Source organism: Carassius carassius, chromosome 49 (assembly GCF_963082965.1).
Source record: "Carassius carassius chromosome 49, fCarCar2.1, whole genome shotgun sequence".
Taxonomy (NCBI): Eukaryota; Metazoa; Chordata; class Actinopteri; order Cypriniformes; family Cyprinidae; genus Carassius; species Carassius carassius.
The window spans coordinates 16,413,973-16,435,607 of record NC_081803.1 but is presented as its reverse complement, the minus strand read 5'-3'; the positions used below and the strand labels follow the sequence as shown (position 1 = coordinate 16,435,607).

The following is a 21,635-nucleotide window of genomic DNA, read 5'->3' as shown; positions in this document are numbered from 1 at the left end:
TATTTAATAATAAAAATGACAATTCAAAGCCATATGTTGCTCTTACAATTTTCAAACTGTAGGTCTACAATGACTTGGACTTTACAAAACAGGCTAAACAGGCTATCCGAGCGACCTGAAAACCAGGTAAACACTGAAAGGATAAAAAGTGTGTCTGCTGACTAATTATCGATCCACGTCATGTTTATATCAGGAAATAAGGCTGAACATCTGCAGCCTGTTTGGAAACCTTGATAGATCCAGGCATCAGGGAAGTGTTTTTAGTAGATGGAAGACCTGCTGGTAGATGCGGCACAGAGACAGAGATATTGCTGAGATAAGGAGAATGAGGTCGTGACAGAGACAAGGGGTCACTCTGTGAGTTGAGATGGACAGGCCCGGTGATGTCCCTTTTATGAGTGAGACCTGATGGGACAAATGTGGGCAAATATACAGTAGTTCCTGGTCTGAAACGAAGGGCCACTCAACACTCCGGTTTATTTATTAAAGGAAAAAAAAGTCTTGACAAAAAGCATCATAGTTTCCACAAAAGTATCAAGCAGCACAACGGTTTTCAACACTGATAATAAGAAATGTTTCTTCAGTACCAAATCAGTATATTAGAATGATTTATGAAGGATCGTGTGACTGAAGACTGGATGATGCTGAAATTCAGCTTAAACATCACAGGAAAAAAATTTTTTGCTGTAAAAACTAATTATTAAAAAAAATGAAATAATATCCCCCAATATTACCATTTCTAATTCAGCTTTGGCCAGCAAAAAAAAAAAATCTTGCGGACCCCAAACTTATTTTTGGTACTGCATGTTACTTGCATGGTACAAACACTATTGAATAATGTTTTTCTTTATTTCCAGAGGCCTTTATAAAGCATGTAACTCACTTAAAGGGATAGTTCACCCAAAAATGAAAGTTATGTTATCATCTACTCACCCTCATGTCGTTCCAAACCTGTATGAGTTGCTTTCTTATGTTGAACATAAGAGAACTGGTAATCAAACAGTTGGTGGTTCCCATTGACTTCCATAGTATTTCTTTTCCTTTTCCTAATCTCTGTTGTCTTTCCCGTCACAGCTCACTATAGTCACTAGCAGAGATCTTGTGATACCATCAGCATTGTCAGGGATCCGGTGCCAGCTGACGACCTTAAAGATGAACGGGAATGCTGACAGACCATGCTCTTCAGGTAATATACACCTCCTTGGTTCCAGCCATGTTAAAATCCATAAAATAGTACCAGCTATGACTCTAAATACATTCACCAGCTAATATGCACATCACTGACAGCACTCATGGAGATCACAATCTAGTTTACATGTCAGGGGTTATATCATTTTATATATAGGGTGTAGTGCTTTTACTTTAGCTGACAGTGCACATAATACAAGCCTTGAGTGGCTTACTATATTAGTACTTATTAATTCCAGGTGTTTGTGTAGTTCATTGCAATACTCAGGAGATGATGCTGATCTCACAGTTCATTCAAAACATTGTTAAATGACACATGAAGATGAGGCTAAAAGGAAAAAAAGAATCTAGAAAATGAAATATTAATACCAACAACCACAAAAATAACCTGAATCAAATCAGTGAACAAACATTTCGGTTTCATTTTTAATGTTTTTACATTTTTCTTTTACATTTGAACATTACAATAGCATTCTTCCTTTGCTCCATTCCTTTCAATTGTTTAAATATCATGTGTCTGGATCTGTAAATCTTTTCAACCGACATTTAGTGCTTTTACCTCTGGCCATCAGACTACAGCAAATAAACAAAACAGTTTACATCTGCAGCAGGAAAAAAGACATTTACAGCAGAGTATACATATCAGATTCATTTAACATTAAAAATCTGCATTTTATATATATATGCGTTTGACCTAAAACAGCTTTTCAACTTGAAAGAAATCAGCAGCTCCGTGTTTGTCAACAATTTTTTTTTTCAGTGTCTTCAACTGGCTGTATATTAAAATACGTCAATATTTCAGATAAAAGGTTCGCTATGTCCTTGAAATGAAATCTTGAGCGCACCAGTAATAGATTGCTTTTCGTTTGGCTTCTTCTCGACCTGCGTTCTGGATGCCAGCGGCAGAAAAATAAAAGCAACATTCACTGAACAATTTTTCATACATCAAATCTCTGTAAGGTCACTCGTGACAGCTAGCATGTGCAAAGAGAAAACGGTGCTTCTTTTTGTACAGTGCAAAGCTTCCTCCATACACTTGATCTGCTCTGAATAAATTCAATCTCACAGGACTGAAGTATGATCGAAATAATTGACACATGAAAAATGTTTGCCACCTTCAGCCAAAAAAGAAATAAACTTCTTGTTCACGTACAGTCCACAACAGGTTCCAAAATCAAGAGGAACGTCCTCTATTAGACAACAACAACAGACAACATAGTAGGTCTTTTTTTTTGGAGTATAAAAGTGTCAGAATGTGCAGAACACAGGAAAAGTCGTTTCGTTGATCACCACACACAGTGTGCTTTGGACGAGAGTGGTGTTTTTGAAACTCCACGGTGAACGACGAAAGTTTCCGCTCATGTTATCATGTGCGTGAGTATGCTGGTATTACACCTGTAAAATGATTCAGCTCATCTGTATACAATAATTTAAGAAATCAATGTTGTGTTTTTTTTCACCGTCATACTGTCAATTACTTGAATTTCACCCTGATTTTCTTTTGAAACACTATCAGAAAAATATGCCTGAACTGATTATATGCAGTGAAGTATATTTACATTTCTTTCTCTTATATTTGAAATCATGTTTTCATTGAAAAATGACAGTATACATTTTCTTCTAAATAACACCACCACATAGATAGATATATATATAAAAAAAGGACCATAAAAATATTGGAGTCCTCTCCCTCTGTATTGCCCAAAAATAGGTCATTATGATCAACGAGACTTCACAATTAAAAACAGCTACTAAGATTCAGTTTTTCTTTTTTTCTCCAGCAGATGAATGGCATGGTGTCTTTCAGCATGGTGTCTCTCCATATGTGCAAAAAAAAAAAAATAGTTGGCACCAAAATTGAGGGGAAAAACAAAAGTGCCAAAAATAATTCACTCATCTAAAAGCCAGAATCATTTAAAAAGCATACAGAAAGAAAAAAGTGTGTGGGGAGGAGTCCTGCAGTGACAGGAAGGAGGGATTACAGTTACAGCAGTGGTGATGTTTGATTTTCCGAGATGATCCTATTTTTCTTGTCGTCTGTTTTGGTTCCACCCTGCCTTGTCCATTCACCAATCACAACCTGTAGTGCTTGAAGTCTTTATGACATCAACTGTACACAAACCAATTAAGAGACTTGGGCCATTTTACCAGGGCCTCCCGATGAACTCTGGTGAATCAAATCAGATGTGCGTCACATTAAAGAACGGAAAAAAACTAAACAAAAACATCTTGTTAAACAGTTTCGTTTCAATGATTATTGTTGAGATTGCGAATTGAACAGCATGGCTACATAAAAAAAAAAAAAGGTTTTGAGTGAATCAGAATTAGTGTTAATTTAGTCTTAAATTTTAAAATTTACGATTTTCCCTCAATGATATTGCATGTTGATATAGTCACAGTTATCGTTTATTGACATTATTGTCGTCTCGCCTTAGTCATGGGGGAAAAAAGCTTGTCAACAACATTTTTTGTCATACTTCTCATTGACGAAATTAACAATAATCAGAATGAGAGAAAAACATGCATACCTTCAATGAGTGCCACCGCTCCGGTTAGCTTTCAGTGGTATCCATTTGTAAATGCTGTAGCAATCAAAGGACCCTGAAAGCATATCATGTGAAAGATGTTGAGCAGAATCATTGAAGCTGTATGAAAGTAGTGATCCTAACACACTGACCGATTCAGACAGAATAATTTACATATTTCTCTTATGAACAGTCTGAAATTCATTCTTATGTACAGAATCAAGAACTCCACTTTAAGAGAACATTTATTCACAAATTATACTGATAAAAGTGGCAATGAATCTGCTCTCTGACCGTCATTGAGAGCAGACCTGCTCAGGAAAAAGCATGGCTAGTTGGGCAGCAGCAGATGTTTTGGATGCTGGTTTGTCCCTGGCAGGTTTCGTAAATGGGTCATATGACGTTGCTAAAAAGAACAATATTTTGTGTATTTGGTGTAATGCAATGTATGACGCTGCTGACGTGTTTTCTGGTGCGCCCAATAACAAAGATAACATGTCAGCAGCGTCATACGTCAACAGTCGCACTCACAACAGACTCGGAAGAGAAGACAATGCTGAAAAAAGTCGTAATTTTTATTATTTTTGGACGACAATGTATTTTCAATGCTTCAACAAATTCTAACTGACCCTCTGATGTCACATGGACTACTTTGAAGATGTTTTTCTTACCTTTCTGGACATGGACAGTATACCGTACATACATTTTCAATGGAGGAACAGAAAGCTCTTGGACTAAATCTAAAATATCTTAAACTGTGTTCCGAATATGAACGGGGGTCTCACGGGTTTGGAACGACATAAAGGTGAGTCATTAATGACAATTTTCATTTTTGGGTGAACTAACCCTTTAATGCTGGCAGCAGTGGAAGCACTTGGGAGAGAACTGCCAGGTGACTTATTTCTTAGCATAAAAGAGGACAATGATACAAGAGGAATACCAAATTATTGTTTTAAGTGTGAAAATATAGCAGAAGAAGCACAGACATTCAAAAACAATGGACTTGTGATAAGGCTCCAGAAATAATCAGGTCTTCACTAAATTTTTATTTAGTGATGAGTGAATTTTTGCTAGAAAAAGAGCAGGAGAAATAACATGCAAGTGTCTCCGAGCCGGCAAAAGCTATGAAAAGAGTGACACTTTATCTCACAGAGTATGACAAAGCCTGCAGAAGTGACATGCTTGTTGTCACCATTAGAATTACCTACAGTACTGTAGCAAAGTAAAATAAACTCATTTAACCTCTTCCAGGGCCCATATATACAAAACAGAGACTTCTGGGAAAACTCTGGTCTAAAGGGAAAAGGTTCTGGTGTTGCTAGAGTACAACAACAGTGAGAAGTGCTTGGTAGCCACAGTGATGTTCAGTGGTAGTAAAGCTTTTATATAGGGATGAATGAGTGCTGAAGGTGTGAGTTTAGCAATGCTGGCATGAATTCACACACTACTGTGTGATGTTATACAAAAACCTGAAACCCCTCATTCCTTGCATTATTGGGCATTCTTTCAGCATGAGAATGAATATATTCATACTCCCAAGGTGAAAATCCTTCAGTGGACATGTGTTTCACTCAATCTTAATGCTCTTGGGCAGTTGTGGGGGATTCTGTAGAGACGAGCTGAGCAAAACTCCCCATTAAAGACCAGAGCATTTGAGGAGGTCGTCCAGGAGTTAAACAGGGCAGGTGTGAAAATTTGTCATGAACGTGTACACACAGTGCCAAGAAGGGTCAGAGCAGTATACTTTAAGATCTGGAGGACATTCTAAGTACTAGAATATTATACATTTTCTTAATTAAATCTAGGGTTGGCTAATTTCTGCAATCCTTAATTTAAACAAAATTGGCTAATTTACTTATCTTACAGAAAATATTGGCTTTTATTAAGTATGTTTTATATATTTCAATATTGCCATCTTTCCATGAATTATATTAGTGATTAAGAAAATACATTTTATTCAGAGGGGTTGTATACTCAATGCTGTGCATTGTATGTGATGGTATAGTGCCCTTTCTCATTCAGAAGATTCAGTCTTTAGGCCTCATACCGACAAACAGTACGTGAAAATCTCCATGTATCTTCAGATGTTTGATTCTTCTGTTCTAAAAGTGCCATTTCATTTATTCTGCTAAACATAAAGCTGCTACAATTCAAATCAGAGTACCCAGGAAAACTCCAAGCATAAGGAATATACAAGTAGAAAACTATTTGTCCTGATTCTTCTTCCATGGAGCTGATCAGTCTCGAATAAATAAATCCTGCCCATTATCAGACTACATTTGTGACACGGCTGATTTAGAGGACAAAACGGCAACCTGTCAACAAACCTTTCTGAGAAACACAGCCTCTTATCGGGCCTGTCATCAGACTATTGTGTGCATGGCAGGAGCGGATCTTTCTAATCCATACGAATAAATCAAAGTCAGTCTCACACCCGCTGCTTTACAGGGCAGGAAGGAAAGACTTAAGTTTCTATTGGCTTTTCTGCCAGGTTTCCACATTTTAAGAATTGCAGGTAATTAAACTTTATTTTGTCGTGGATGTGTGTTGATATTATACGTTTGGGGAGGTGGTGGGGTTCAGTAGGTGGTAAACTGGAGATACGCATCAGAAAAATAAATGGAGATGAGCATTTTAGTTCTGCGTCATTTCTTGTGTTAATGTTCTGCATGGAGACTTGAACCACACACACACACATCTATCAGTCCAGTTGAACGAACACATTCTAAATTTGGAATTAATCACATAGCACAAAACAGCACTCACTCAGAAACACACTAATGCTGAGGGATAAAGTTCTGAATTCATGCAGTGGGAAGTTTCTGCTCTAACCAGCAGTTAATATTCCTGCTATTAGTGAATTGTCTTTATATACACAATAAACAGCTGTTTATGAGCAGTTCTTCACCAGTTTAGCCATTTCATTTTCATTCGAAAAGTGACAAACTACAGAAGCAATCTCTAAAGCAAATGTCTTGCTCAAGGGCCTAATGGTGATAGTTGATGGCTCAGCCTGTGTAGAATCAAACCTTTCCATTACCAGCTAAAATCTTTATCCACTAGGCAACATCGCTCTTGTTGTGACGGGAGATCATAAATGACTCATCCTCATTAATAGCTCAGAAGTTTACAAATAGTTCAGCCAAAAATAATAAGAATCTTTTTGAAATTTAACCATGGCACATTTTGGTTCCGAGACGTGCAAGAACCAATGAAAACAGAAGTTAATTTTGTTCCTCAAACCCAACTGCAACAGAACCATTGTATGATTTCAGAAGACATTGAATATACCACACATATGGACCACTATTATGGAGCTTTTCCAGAAGTATCCATCAAAGAACATTTTCAAGGGTTTGGAACAGCATGACGATAAGTAAATGAAGACAGATTTTTCAGCTGTTCCTTGAACCACTAGTCTACCAGCACTTTATCTCTAACATGCTTTACCTTTCATACATAACAGATGAAAACAGGCCTAAGCAGACCACCCACAAGCAATAAAACAATAGAAATCTGCTGCAAACACTTGCATAAATCAAAATATGTGCTTCATTTGGTTAAGAAACTGGTTTGTGAGATCGGGGTGAATAATTTAATTTTACTTTGGCACCTCATTATAAATGCTTTCTTCTTCAATTGAGATCTATGCCGACACCGAGCCACAACCTGACGTCCGTGACATCTGCAGACAGAATCTGTGCGCTCCCTGACAAAAGCCAATTAAAGCAACGCAGGGGCTTTTGTTTAGAGACGTGTCAAGTGCATCTGCTAGTTACAGGGACATCTTATTTTGACAATTAGCTCATTTCTAACCATGGCAGCTTTTTGCTTCCTCTAAACTGTTTGTGATGCTTTTATTCCCCAAGCAAGACATCAGCAAGACAATATGTTTCAGTCTAAAGGAGACTCATGACTCATTGGGGTATTTTTGAACATGTGGAATGGAATTAATTCCTCGGATATATTTTTTTTTTACAACTGTAGTTTTTTCCAACTCTGCTAAATTGCTGGGCTGACAATCAAGCCCTTGCCATAAAAAGTGAGTAACAATGGAAGAACAGCCAATCAGACTCTGATTTCTCAGCTGGAGGTTGAATATAATTAAAAAGTATGATGGACAAAAGACACAAAGTGAGAACTTTCTGTGTCCTTTGGAATCTGTTGGCCACATCAGCATGACTGAGGGAGTGTAAGAGAGCTCTACTCACTGCGATACTGTGATTGAACCCCGAGCCCGGCTGGGGGCTGGCAGCACTGATGTAATTTCCCACAGCTGAGTCCTGACTGCTGGGGCCATACAAGTCTGCCACGGGTCCAGGACTGTTTGCAACGGGGAAACCTCCAGGTCGGGGAGGATTAGCACCTGTACAAGACAAACAGCAGATTTCTGATAAATCATATTTCAGTCACTAACATGGCCCCTAAAACGGCAGAGAGACTGCTTCTACCAAAGAGTGTTAAATTGGATAGTGGATATTGAATATGTGCACTACTGTTCAAAATTCTGGGACAGTAAGATTTCTTTATTAATATAATTTAGATAATTTACATTTTTTTTATTATATAACACATGAAATTGATCAAAAGCACAGAAATGTTACAAAAGGTTTGTAATAAATGCTGTTCTTTTCAACATTCTATTGATCAAAAATCAGTATCCACAAAAATATTAAGCAGCACAACTTTTGCTTATTGAGCAGCAAATCAGTATATTAGTAGGGCTGTGCCGATCATGATCGGCCGATCGTTATGCGCATCTCATCAGTTAAGCCGGTTCTCTAATCAACTGTAAATTCCATCAGGTGCGTCATTTCATATAGAGCAGCTGTTACCACACAGAGCCGTTGTTAACTGAGAAGATGCGCAAATAAACGCTGAAAATGAACGTGGATTTGCACATCTTCTCAGTTAACAATGGCTCTGTGTAGTAACAGCTGCTCTATGTGAAATCACGCACCTGATGGAATTTACAGCTGATTAAAGAACCGGCTTTACTGACGAGATGCGCAAAACGATCGGCCGATCGTGATCGGAGCAGCCCTACTTATTAGAATGATTTTAAAAGAATCATGTGAGATTGAAGACTGGGTTAATGACTGCCGAAAATTCAGCATTGCATCAAAGGAATAAATTACATCTATAAAATAAAATAGAGTTATTTTAAATTGTAATAGTATTTCACAACATTGTTTCTACTGTATTTTTTATCAAATAAAAGCAACCTTGGTGAGCATAAGAGACTTCTTTCAAAACACACAGACAAAAAATCTTGCTGACCCCAAACTTTTAAGCAGTAATGCATGACATGTCACTTGCCTATTACTGATCTGTATAATATTCATTAGTATATACATAAAAAAAAATTTGCAAGTGAATGTGTTAAAAAGTTAAATAACATTCTCATCTGCCATTCAAATAGGACACTTCTAGCACGTCTGTGCTGTTTTTTAATTGGACTATGCAAACTACATGAATAAGTATAAGCTGTTTAGCCATGAGTGCTGTATTTTTAAGATACCAGTTACGCTATTTCTGTTTTTAAATACAAAATTGTCCTATATGAACGGCCTTCACATGTGGACAGCATATAGATTAACCCCCACCAGCCCTCAACATCCATGCAAAACTGCACCCAACCACATGCTGCGCTGTGCATTAAGCAGGTCTGATCGAAGGTCAGGTTAGGAAGAAATGCAGGCTTTCCTGCTGTGCTGTGTACACTGTGAGCTGAGAATTCAAGTGAGCGTGAACAAGCATGTAAAGATTGAGCTTCCTTTGTGACTGCTCATTCCTCTCATCTTCCTTCACAGTGAAAGAATACAGCTGGAGCTGGAGAAACCTCCAACATCACTGACTGCAGTCACTACAGGTATAAACCAGATGGAGGAGAGAATGCGTATAACATACAAAGTGATGTCACACTATATTGATCTTTAAACTAGACTTACTCTGTCTTATTTACTAAAACCCCCTAATAAACCCCCATAATTTTACTATCAAAAAAGATGGTCTGACTACAAAAAAATTCATATTCATGTCAAGTAGATCACAAAGGTTAAAATTCTGTCATAATTCTCACACAATAGTTGTCATCCAAAATAAGTGATTATTTAGAGGAAACAATATGATGCTTTGATTCAATAAGTTTACTGAAAACAAAAATGGGACTAGATCCAGTAGAGTCATGCTAGAAAAAAAACTTTTTGCAATTGAATAATGTAATAACAGTATAAAATGCTAACATATAAGATCATAAAGTATATATGCAAGTATACATAGAAATAAATATTAATTTTTTATTATATTTAGTCCCAGTTTTATGTGTGTACTGTAATCTTTATTCCATATAATTGCTGGTGAGTGCCGTGCTTTCTTTCGCTTTGCCAGGAATAGGATTTATGTTCTAAATTAAACCCTGGGGCTAAACTGTTACTGCTATTAGCTTTAATAGCTAAACACGACTTACATTTATTGGCTTTGACGGGTAGCTTAGCAGCACCCATGCTAATTAAACCCAACGGGCTGTGATTACGCAGTGTGTTTCTGAGACACAGGTGACTCATCTGTCCCGCTCCGGGTCCCAGCACTGGGGGTTTTAATCGATGTCACCCTGCGCATCCTTTGCAGGATAACAAAGTGCTTTTGCTGAGCAGGGACAGCCATAGAAATTTAAATATTTTCTAACACAAAGCTAGACACCAATGGCATTAGTATTGACCCCTGAAAACCCCACAATGCGTCGACTGTGTCCAAGTTGCCACAGCAACAAGCATACAAGAGACATTTCAACAGACCTTCATATCAGGTAGCTCGCCTGTATTTAAAAGATCTATCTCAAAATGCCCTAAAGACACACTGAAAATAATATTAAGGTCCTAATGCAGCAGCAAAGTAGAAGATGAGTTTTTGTTTCCAATGTCAACATAAAAAATAAAATTAAAGGATGTGTTTTTGTTTGGCTTGTAAAAGCAAAAATATAAGACTGAGAAAAAAAGACTTGGAAAAGTAGAAAGCTAATAAGACGTATCAAATCACAAGTCAAGTATCTCCAATTTTTAGTCTAAATGTACTTAATAGATCTTGAAGTCAACAGAAATGGAGTTCCCAACACATTCACTTCCACAATGTGACATTTCAAAGAATTATTATTATTTTTTAATTTAAATTATGTACACTCATGAATGTATTTAGATTTAGCCTTTGTACTGTGAATCCAAAGTTTGCAGGCTCTGAATGGGAACAGGATAGGCTCGAGTCCAAACCCACATCTATGTGATCGCTGGTGTAAAGTAAGAGGACTACAGACATTTTCCATTTTTTGGCTGCCAAAAGGAGCCGAATCTCAAAGATCCTGACACAAGCAATGTTGCCACAGTGATTAGGACTGTATCACAGAAGGGCTGCACAATTCGTGACTTCCCTGCCTCTTTCATTGGGACAAGACAGTTGCTCCACAGATTAGTCCCTCCATGACTAGAGGGTTCATTTTAAACCTGATTCCTAAACAGCCAGTCACATTAAAATTCATTCCAATGACTTCCATTTGTACATATGCAATGCAGGAGAAAGGAAACAAAAGCTCAGGTGAATTTGGCTGTTCCAAAGTTCAAGTCGGTGATCTTGGTCCTGCAAATTTGTATCATCAGTACCCTAAATTACGCTTCATATACAGATGTTGTATGAGTTTGCACCTGTATTAACATGCAGGGATACTCGTGTACATTTGGAATAAGAAAAAATCAAGATGTATTTCCCAATACATCAGAATAATAGGGTGTTAGAAGCAACACATTTCTAGGACAAAATATGCCATACACACCTGAGTTCTTAAAGTGGTCCGGGCTTGGGTGGTGCTGGGAGGGTGAGTTGCAGGTAGAGGTGATGTGCTCGCTTTGCAGCATCTGACCCGTATGGGGCCCCAGGGTGGCATAGTCGGCAAAGGAGCAGGGAGCGCCGCGCTGGTCACCGGGCCCAGAATAAAAGCCGTAATCATGGAACCCTGTGAAATACGCAGAGTAGGGGGGACTCCATCATTGGGAAGAGAGGTGTTTATATGATACACAAAGAAGTAGTAGTGAGGCAGTGAGGTATGCATGACAAGAGACAACATGAGGCTGAATGATGCCCACGTACACACACTCATACTCACTTTGTTAGTAGTTACACAACATGATTCCCACTAAACCAAACTATCACAGAGAAACCTATTAGTAAACAGGTTAGATATGACAAATGCAGTGATCCATTGGCCATTAACATAAAAAAAGGATGTTAACATAACACAAACACACTTTTCATTGGAACGGCGGATTATGCACGCCTCGGAAGACGTCATTTGATGGCTCCAGCAACGCTGAAATATTTAGCTGGTATTTTCTATCCTACGTGAAAGTTTGATATACAGAGGGCATTAAAAGCCTTCATTGGCCTTTCAGAAACACCAAGATAATCCAATCAAAGAAAGTCAAGATCCACCACACAGGTTTTTCATCTTGGGTCTTCTTGCCGCACGTTTGCTTTTCATTGAGGTCTGGGACCTGCAGGAGCATCCTGGATCTGTGCCGAACATCCCAGTGCTGATTAAGCCCGTAAACAGATGCCAAGAGTAATCTGAAGCAATATAAATAGTTTCTCTGTCATCAGCTTCACAACTTTCCCCTCACAGGCTTTTTTTACCCACAAACCGTGGACTGTCTGTCAAATTATGCTCAAGTGCTTGAGGAATGGCACAACTCCAACCCTGCCTGCTTACTGTAATATTTGACTTGAGGAATCACAGAAATGTACTGCTGTAATGATTCCAATTACATTGGTCTAAACTCAAGCTTCACGTGTATGATTCCGTGAACACACTCTGTACAAAAATAGATATATGCATTTAAACATATGCAGATGTATATTGTTAAGTTCCTGCGTTATAATTAGTCTAAGGGAATTGAGGAATACTTAAAATGAAAGGAATTCCACATGGAGCCTCTCATCCCAGTCCCAGCCCTAAAGACCACTGCCAACCACTAAAGGATCCACTATAATTTGATTTACTACATAAAGGAATAACAGAAACAAAGCAAAAAGGCTTTAGGAGGGGGCATAGCCAAAATAAACAAAACCATATCTTACTCAATTTTAAATCTAACTTACCTAACAAAGGGAAAATAAATAACAAAAACAACAATAATACTTTCTTAACTACCCAACTTAACCAAAAAAAGGAGAAAGAGTTAACAAAAGAAAAATGTCACCCTCCTCCCTACAAATGTCAAAGTAGACAATTTAACCATTATTGAATGAAGGACTATAAAAGCCTCAGCAATATTGATTTAAGTTTAACAATCTAGCTGAAACTATAGCACAGATTAGGCATTAAGAATCAACTAGCAAGTACCAAAAACAACAACACTTGTCTAGGGCTGCAGAGAAGGTCCATGTGGGGAGAGGGAGATGTCACAATCTTTCTCCTTTCCCCTCTCTCTCAGCTGTGCTTTCTTGATGGCTTTTATAGCTGGTTTCCTCTCTGGAGGAGCCAGTGAATGAGGAGTTAGTTGGTCATCAGCAAATGAGTATCAGGTGCCAGTAATCAGCTCTTCTTAGAACAGCAGCACAGGAGAGAAAAAACTGATTCTATGTCCACACTAATATCATATTATACCAATAGATATCAGTGTTTATACTGGTATTGTGTGCGTTATGTGCTATGCACTTTCACACTATTGCTACAGATGTGTTACTTTGTACACTCTTCATATCACAGTCCTGCAAAGATGAAAGCGATTGCTAACTACGGGAAAACATGAGGGCAGTTGCGTTATAGATCAGACATACAATCGTGAGTGTGCGCGACCTGGACGCGTCAGTGAATGGTGAGTTCTTTTCGTAAATAAAATTACATTTCCTGTCAGAAAAACTGGATGAAAACGTCTCATGTCTTTTCCGTGTGTATGATATGCAGGGAGATTTTTTTTAGGCTTTATGCATGCACAGAAAACGAATTTAACGTTTTATGATGTTTCTGTGTGGATGAGACACTTTTGGAAAACGTTTAAACTCTAGTGTGGATGGGAGAGCATTTTAAAAAGAAAATGTGGTTTTCAAATGTAACCGGATTAAAGCTGCAGTCGGTAACTTTTGACGCTCTAGCGGTTAATAAACAGAACTGCTTGCGTGTTGCGGAAGGACATTGTAGCCGGAGCTACTTCTCTCTGTTTATGTCTATGAAGAATCACAAAGGTACTGGGTTACTCCGCCGCGGTACCCCTGAAGCAATCTAAAATAGTCCGAATATAAACACTTATTATAGGTGTACCCTAGTGATTCAGGACAAGCTAAAAACACGGTTTGGAAAATGGATTCATGGTGTACTCGCTGCTTATATACATTTTGTATACTTTGAACACAAAAAAAAGTTACGGACCGCAGCTCTGATTGGTTGTTTCTTACCGCTCCCGGTAAAGAAACAACCAATCAGAGCTGCGGTCCGTAAAGTGCAGCTTTAATGTAAACGTAGCCTGAGAACACACAAAAACTCTTGACTGACCCCAGAACAGTACAAATTACGTCACTGGACGTAACAATATGACCATGATTTCTCTGAAACTGTTTAATTTAAAGCATAAACACATTAAAGGAATAGTTTTTTTCCAAAAAGGAAAAATCTTTCATCATTCCAAACCTGCACAACTTTCTCTTCTGAAAGTGTTTTTTTTTTTTTTTTTTTGTCCAGACAATAGCCGCTTTTTGGGCCAGTGTGAGCCAGTGCTACAAACAGGCCGGGTGGGGCTAATAGCCTCGGGCCTGTAGCGCCGAGGCCAAAATAACGCTGCGTTTCCACCGTCGGGCCAGAAGCTCCACTGCGCTTCACTAAAACCCGCCCTTTACAAGCCTCTCAAGAACAACGTCATGCAATCCCATGATTTTACCAACAAAGAGAAGTTATCAGAAAACTAATAATAAATAAGTCTTGGGACAAAACGAACACGATAAAAGCGGCCATTTGTTTGCATGCTTTGTTTGTTTTTGTTTTTTAATCCAAAAGCATCTGTGTTTTACCATAATACGTGATACATTGATCATAATTTATTAATTTATCAGGACTTAAAATTAGTCACACAGAAATAAAGCGTTATGAACATAGCCTGCTTATTCAGTCGAGTCTGTTTCTGTTATTTGTAGTCACACACACCACATTAAGAAAGAAATATAATTTAACCACTTCAGCTGTTATTTTGATTTTTTGAGAATTAGGCATATGCAATATTGGACCCACCGGTGGGTCCCCAGAGTTGATGTGGTTAATAAGCTCCTGAACTATTAATGACAAAGCTCCATATTATATTAATGACAAAGGCTATGTGGAGCTAAACTCGAGATGAGAATTATGACAGATAAAATGTGTTAAAAAATAAATACACGATTGTGATAGAGAATAAGAAGCTGACGTCTGAGTTTTTCAAGTGATCATATTTACCATGTTTACTATGGTAACCTTGATGGCTAGCGTGCATGTCTTTGGCATCACTTATAAATATTTCTGACCTTGTATGGTGATTATAATACACATCGGATCAAGTTATTTCAAACTCTCGCTGCTGACTGAAAGTGAGTTTTGAGCTCAGCTTATTTTAAAAAGTTTTTAATACTGGTGTTATAGCGGTTACTTTTATGAAATGATCCACGGTGATTAGGGCTGTCAACGAATATTCTAAATTCGAATATGTATTCGAATAGTTTTTAAAAAACGAATTTCGAAGGTGAAAATTAATATTCGAAAAAAAAAAATGTGGAAAAAAAGGCCCGCGATAGTAGAGGTGTGGTTGTCTGCTTTGCGAGTGGGCCGCTAGCGCGCCTGAGGGTTCAGGGACAGGTCACAGCCTCACAGGAGTCACACTGTCTGGCACAGCATCACTGTTGTATTGTATTGTATTGTTGTATGCCAGCTATTTAAGATACAGTTAGCGTACCATTCGACAACTAGCAACATGAGGTCACATCTCAAAAATGTGCACCCAAATGAGCATGGCATAATGTGTGCAAAAACTCCAGCTAAAAGGTCACGTCTTGACACTTAACGTTACTTTGCATCGCTCGCCACAAGCACTTTGTCTGCAACATGACAAGAGGCCATAACGGATAAAATAATTTCGTTCATTTTTAAGGACATGAGACAGATCAGTATCGCGGATGGGGCACGCTTCGGAAAGTTCTGTCAAGCAATGGATCCGAGGTTTGATTTTTTATCGTTTCATGTCGAGTTTTTCAAGTGATCATATTTACCATGTTTACTATGGTAACCTTGATGGCTAGCGTGCATGTCTTTTGCATCACTTATAAATATTTCTGACCTTGTATGGTGATTATAATACACATCGGATCAAGTTATTTCAAACACTCGCTGCTGACTGAAAGTGAGTTTTGAGCTCAGCTTATTTTAAAAAGTTTTTAATACTGGTGTTATAGCGGTTACTTTTATGAAATGATCCACGGTGACTAGGGCTGTCAACGAATATTCTAAATTCGAATATGTATTCGAATAGTTTTTAAAAAACGAATTTCGAAGGTGAAAATTAATATTTGAAAAAAAAAAAAAGTGTGGAAAAAAAGGCCCGCGATAGTAGAGGTGTGGTTGTCTGCTTTGCGAGTGGGCCGCTAGCGCGCCTGAGGGTTCAGGGACAGGTCACAGCCTCACAGGAGTCACACTGTCTGGCACAGCATCACTGCTGAAAGTTGACGTGTCTTCATGGAAGATGCCAGCAAGTGCAGAGCCCAACTCGACCGCAGCAGAGAAAATGAGGTAAAATTGTTGACCCGCGAGATTGTTGTATGCCAGCTATTTAAGATACAGTTAGCATACCATTCGACAACTAGCAACATGAGGTCACATCTCAAAAATGTGCACCCAAATGAGCATGGCATAATGTGTGCAAAAACTCCAGCTAAAAGGTCACGTCTTGACACTTAACGTTACTTTGCATCGCTCGCCACAAGCACTTTGTCTGCAACATGACAAGAGGCCATAACGGATAAAATAATTTCGTTCATTTTTAAGGACATGAGACCGATCAGTATCGCGGATGGGGCACGCTTCAGAAAGTTCTGTCAAGCAATGGATCCGAGGTTTGATTTTTTTATCGTTTCATGTCGAGGAAAAGTTCCATGTTTACCACAGCACAGCTCGCTCGGAGCATTCAATGTCAGTTCTATATGCTGTAAAACTTCAATTAATATTAATATTTGTTTCAATCACTGATGAAGCCTGCTATATTTGGGACAACAGTCGCGACCTTAAATTGCTTGCACAAAAATTTGTTTGTTCATTTAAACCATTATGCGCAGAGAATGTGAGGGTGAGAGAGCGTGAGGTCTGCAGTCTTGGCCATTAGTTGATTTCCTTGTTTTTGTGTAGGTAATACGTTGTCATATATGTTTAAAATTAAATAGACTATCTATACAATTACTTATGTCTCTTTGTATTATTTTTGCCTGTTATTGACGTAATGCGCGTCATTGACAACATGCGCAACCAGATGTTCGAATGGTTCGAATATTCGTGTATTTTTTAGAGGGAATATTCGAACGTCAATTTTGAGCAATTTTGACAGCCCTAACGGTGATGATGCTCTCCAGACACGGAGAAACTCCGCTTTTGTTCATAACCACTTTGGCACAAGCTTGGCCCCGAGGAAGCACCGATGAGGCATGATCAAGCCCCGGAAGTGACAGTGGAAACGCGATTGCCCTGGCACGCACTAGCCCGCCCGCTTTTGGCCCGACAGTGGAAACACGGCTAATGAGGGTCATTGGGGTCTAATATTTAGTATATCCACAATGATTTTCATTCTATGGATAAAGACACATTATCTTCTTTTGTCATACAGGTTTGAAACGACACAATGATGAGTAAACGGTGACAGAATATTTTTATTTTGTATGAACTATTTCTTTAAATAAAGCTGGTGAATGATGTGTTCAATGTTTTGAGCACTCACAAATCAAATTCTGCAGAATTCTGTGGTGTTTCCTAGTGCTGGGCGGTTTGACCAAAAATGTATATCACGTTTTTTTGTCAAAATTATACCCGTTTATGACGTTTTTTTTCAGGTGTACAATGCATTTTCTGCTGGTTGATATTCCAAGACGTGCTGGAGCAAATTGCTCGTGTTGCCGCCTTTGGTGACAATTTTAGCCCGACAGCACTTGAATAAAATGGATGTTTGGTCGACGTCGGATTTTTGGAAACCAAAAAACCTCCAAACAACAGACCAGGCTCCTCTTTTTGGCTGTAACGCCTGTTTCACACATAATCTGCCTGCAGTGCAAATGCAGTCCGCAGCACGGACTCATTGTGCATTCACACAGGACGTGTTTGCAGTCCGCTACTGATCCGCATCGGTTTAGTCCACAAACACAACATTTGTTCATTGTTTTGATTTCAAATCATGTAAAAAAAATATATATATAATTTTTTTTTTCAGCATTGTAAGTCTTTTATCACAGAACAGTAACAATCTTTCATATAGACATTAGTTTAAACTCAATAAATATAAACAACGCATTATTCATGCATTTTACTTCTAGGTTTGTATAAAAGCTGCTCAAGCAAGCGGCAAAACATTTAAACACAATAATTAGCCTACTTTTCTTGTTAGAATATTTAAAATTAAAACACCACAGACAGAAACAGTCTCATGCATTTTGCATTTCGTGCAGAAGTGCAACATTGTAAAGGGTCCGTCTGAAACAGTGTCGCGTGGCCGCAGCGCAGCATAACGTTCGTTCCGAACGCCGAGTAATTAAATACACCGGTGTGGCGGTATATTCAAAATTAACATCGTAACGAAAATATACACTGGTTTTTGGTATGAACCGGTTTACCGCCCAGCACTAGTGTTTCCTACAGAGTTCTGTGTGGGACACACTGGGGTTGTCTCAGGTCACAGCTAGGCTTCCTGGCACTTTAGTAAAAAATAGACATTTCTGTTCAGAGTCTTTTGGATCTTTTTCTCTCCACCATGCCCTGTTACTCAGGACTAAACCAACTTTTCATGCTCGATCTCAACCACAAAAAAGACCACAACAGCAAAACAAACGCCAGAGACACCCTTTTCTTTTCGTAATCCATTTTTTCTACATGCATTCTAATCGCCAGTCGTCCTTGAATTTTAAAGTGTGTTTTCTGCTCCCCGCTAATTAGTCTAGCTTCCACAGCCTCTTCTGCACACTAAATAGATCTTTAACAACAAACAAAGAGTCGACCTCTACACAGACTCCTCCATTTGTTAAATAGCTGAGCAGGGTGTGGGTTGGCGACGTGCAACAACCCCCCATGAAGTCTTCGTGGAACCGTGCCGCACACATTCCACGAGTCACAGATTGCCAGGACACCACAATGGCGGCTTCCTGTTCCATCTGCCTAATTATGCCGATTACAGGATACTGGGAGAGGCAGTACACAAAGCCGACATTCACACACACAATGGATGTACACAGCTGCTTTGTTTATGCTGACATGGACAATTAGCCTTCAGCTGCACAAGGCGCTTAGTCGGGAAGGTCTTATCTAATAAAGGCAGGGAAAATTACCTTTATTGTTCAGGTAGATTGCCTCTAATGATAGTGCCATCAGTGTAAAAGGATATAAATAAATTGAGGCTGAAAAGAGCTCTCCAGTTGGATGGCAAGACAGCAGAAGCAGCCATCTGGGAGTGAGCCGCTGCCTGATTATCTTCTTCTGCTCATTTTCTTTTCAGAGAATACAAGTGATTTACTTTCACTTGAGCAAAGGTGAGGAACAGAGTAGGGTTCGGACAACTTTGCTCTGACATCAAAGTTAGAGAAATAATAGCTTTCCTCTGATCTTTCTAAAAAAAACATGTTCTCTCGCAGCATGTTCGACAGGCAGCGAGCATTTCCTTGGGGGGTTGCGGCGATGTGGGTGTCTGCCGCAGGAATGTGTTTAGTCCGAGTGGCAAAATATGTGTGCAAATTAATGGTCTGCTAATGAACACCAGTCGAATGCGGTTTTAGTTGTATGGACATATGCTGTAGCGGAAAAAATAATTAAAATGAATAGAATGTCACCATGACACCATTATTGAGGTAACCTGGGGTTAAGTGCTCACTGAATGGCTCGATTGAACCAGCAATCTTCTGGTCACCAGTCCTGACCACTATATTACACTTCATGGACACTTCATGGACAGTACAGCAAAGAGGCTGAGGCCTGACGGGGCACTTGCATTGAAATCCCATAATGATGTCAACATCTGACAGCAAATTCCATGGCAACCATAAACAGGAGAACGAGCGAGTGTGGGAGAGTGTGTGCGTGTGTGTGTGTGTGTGTGTGTGGAGGTGAGGCTCTCAGGTATGAACTGCTGTAGACTTCAGATTAGCTCCTAGTTACAGTATCACTGTTGATCGTATCTTCAGCCCAATTATTAATATTAAAGCTATCAGTGCGAAACAAAAGACCCCTTCTTCCATTTGTTTCTCTTTTTTCACTCTCTGTAGTCTAATTGGATGTAATTACTCATCTACAAAACAAATGAGTGGGTCTGCGTTGCCGTGGCGACCGGATCAACGGCCCAGCAGTGTGAATCGTTCGCCGAGCCTCATTTCTGAAGATAATTACTCCTCTTTCCTCTTTCACTCTTGCCATCTCTCTCCCGAGCAGCAGAAAGGACTCGTAAGAAGTTACAACTTCAGTCATGGCTGTTCTACTTGATTTTTTCCTCTCCTTTTTCCTCTGTCTCTTTGCACGTAGTCAGCAGCGGGGCGGCTCTCTGAGTGGATAACGGCTCTCCTCACTTCCACTTTACCAGATCACAGAAGTGACCTCAAACTGCTTCTCTCTCTCACAAACAGTCTAAGAGCTTTCGATCACATTCACAATAAAACACAGGCCAGTGTCTCTCCTCAGCCACTTACGCCACTGAGCTGGTTAAGAGTGCATCAGTGAACAAGTGTGTGTGTGATTATCCATACTCACACACATGCTGCTCCCACTCAGATCCCTGGTGGCCATTCGAACAAGCCACTTCATAGCGGTTGTCAGTTAGTCCGTCATATTGGCCCACAAATTAGCTTTGAATTTCAGAGCAGCTGTAATTAGCCTCTTCATTTCCACCTAAAGTCAATTTAGAAAAAGGGGGGGGGGGGGGGGGGTATTGCACTCGTGCCTGGATTTAGCTTTCACTTTCCATTTAAAATAGTCCTTTTTGACCGAACGTCTGGCTAATTAACATTACTAGACCCCCTTTTCTGTAAGTGCTGACATTTAATAAATAATACATATTTAATGTCTTGTCATTTTGGTGCTCAGAAAGGCTTTGCTAATTAATTTTAACACATGATTTATTCTGCCATTTTCTGGCATGCTCTCAGGTCTCTCTCAGCGCTTTTCTTTGGTTGAATGACAAAGTAACTTCATAAATCCAGGACAGTAGATCTAGATTAGTGACGGCTCAGTTACAAAGCTTTTGACACAGAGCGGTATGATTTGTAGATGCACACAGCAGGAAGACGCCCATGATGCCCCTTATGTTTGTTTTTTTTTTGTTTAGTTTTTTTGTACAGAGATTCTAAAGTGACAAAGATTCTAAAGTCTCCTTGCTGACCAAACTACAAGTCGAGTTATCTAGAGCTCAGCTTCACTGGCCTATGTGTTTTCTGTTCTCTTAAAGTCATACATTTTAAACAATCAGAATGTTACATAATTTTTTTAAATAAATATTACACAGACAGAATGATATACCAATAAACAATTTTTAAATATTTATTTAAAATGACAATTATATAAAATAATGAAATTTTGTTGAAAATGTCTAAATAAATATTAGATAAAAAATATTTAATACACTTAAAATAAAATTACATTTTAAAATAAATATAACACAAAGAAAAACTAAAATTTAAAATGTACAG

At 38.8% G+C, this 21,635-nt stretch overlaps 1 protein-coding gene and 1 long non-coding RNA gene across 4 annotated transcripts in view; one reads left to right on the top strand and one right to left on the bottom strand.

Annotated features, from left to right (window-relative positions):
• LOC132132718 (uncharacterized) overlaps positions 1–2,591 on the top strand; it is a 29,019-nt gene extending 26,428 nt beyond the window's left edge. Inside the window, exon 2 of the long non-coding RNA XR_009429067.1 lies at positions 1,075–2,591. This is a non-coding gene — a long non-coding RNA (uncharacterized LOC132132718). The remainder of the gene's footprint in view (positions 1–1,074) is intronic.
• Positions 2,592–3,725: 1,134 nt separating this feature from the next.
• Positions 3,726–21,635, bottom strand: part of LOC132132228 (RNA-binding protein Musashi homolog 2-like) — a 190,614-nt gene continuing 172,704 nt past the window's right edge. For all 3 annotated transcript variants that reach the window (XM_059544562.1, XM_059544563.1, XM_059544564.1), the window contains exons 12-14: positions 11,536–11,715; positions 7,925–8,079; positions 3,726–3,789 (exon numbers count right to left, since the gene is read on the bottom strand). In XM_059544562.1, the coding sequence (XP_059400545.1) occupies positions 3,748–3,789; positions 7,925–8,079; positions 11,536–11,715 (377 nt within the window). In that variant the 3' untranslated portion in view covers positions 3,726–3,747. The remainder of the gene's footprint in view (positions 3,790–7,924; positions 8,080–11,535; positions 11,716–21,635) is intronic.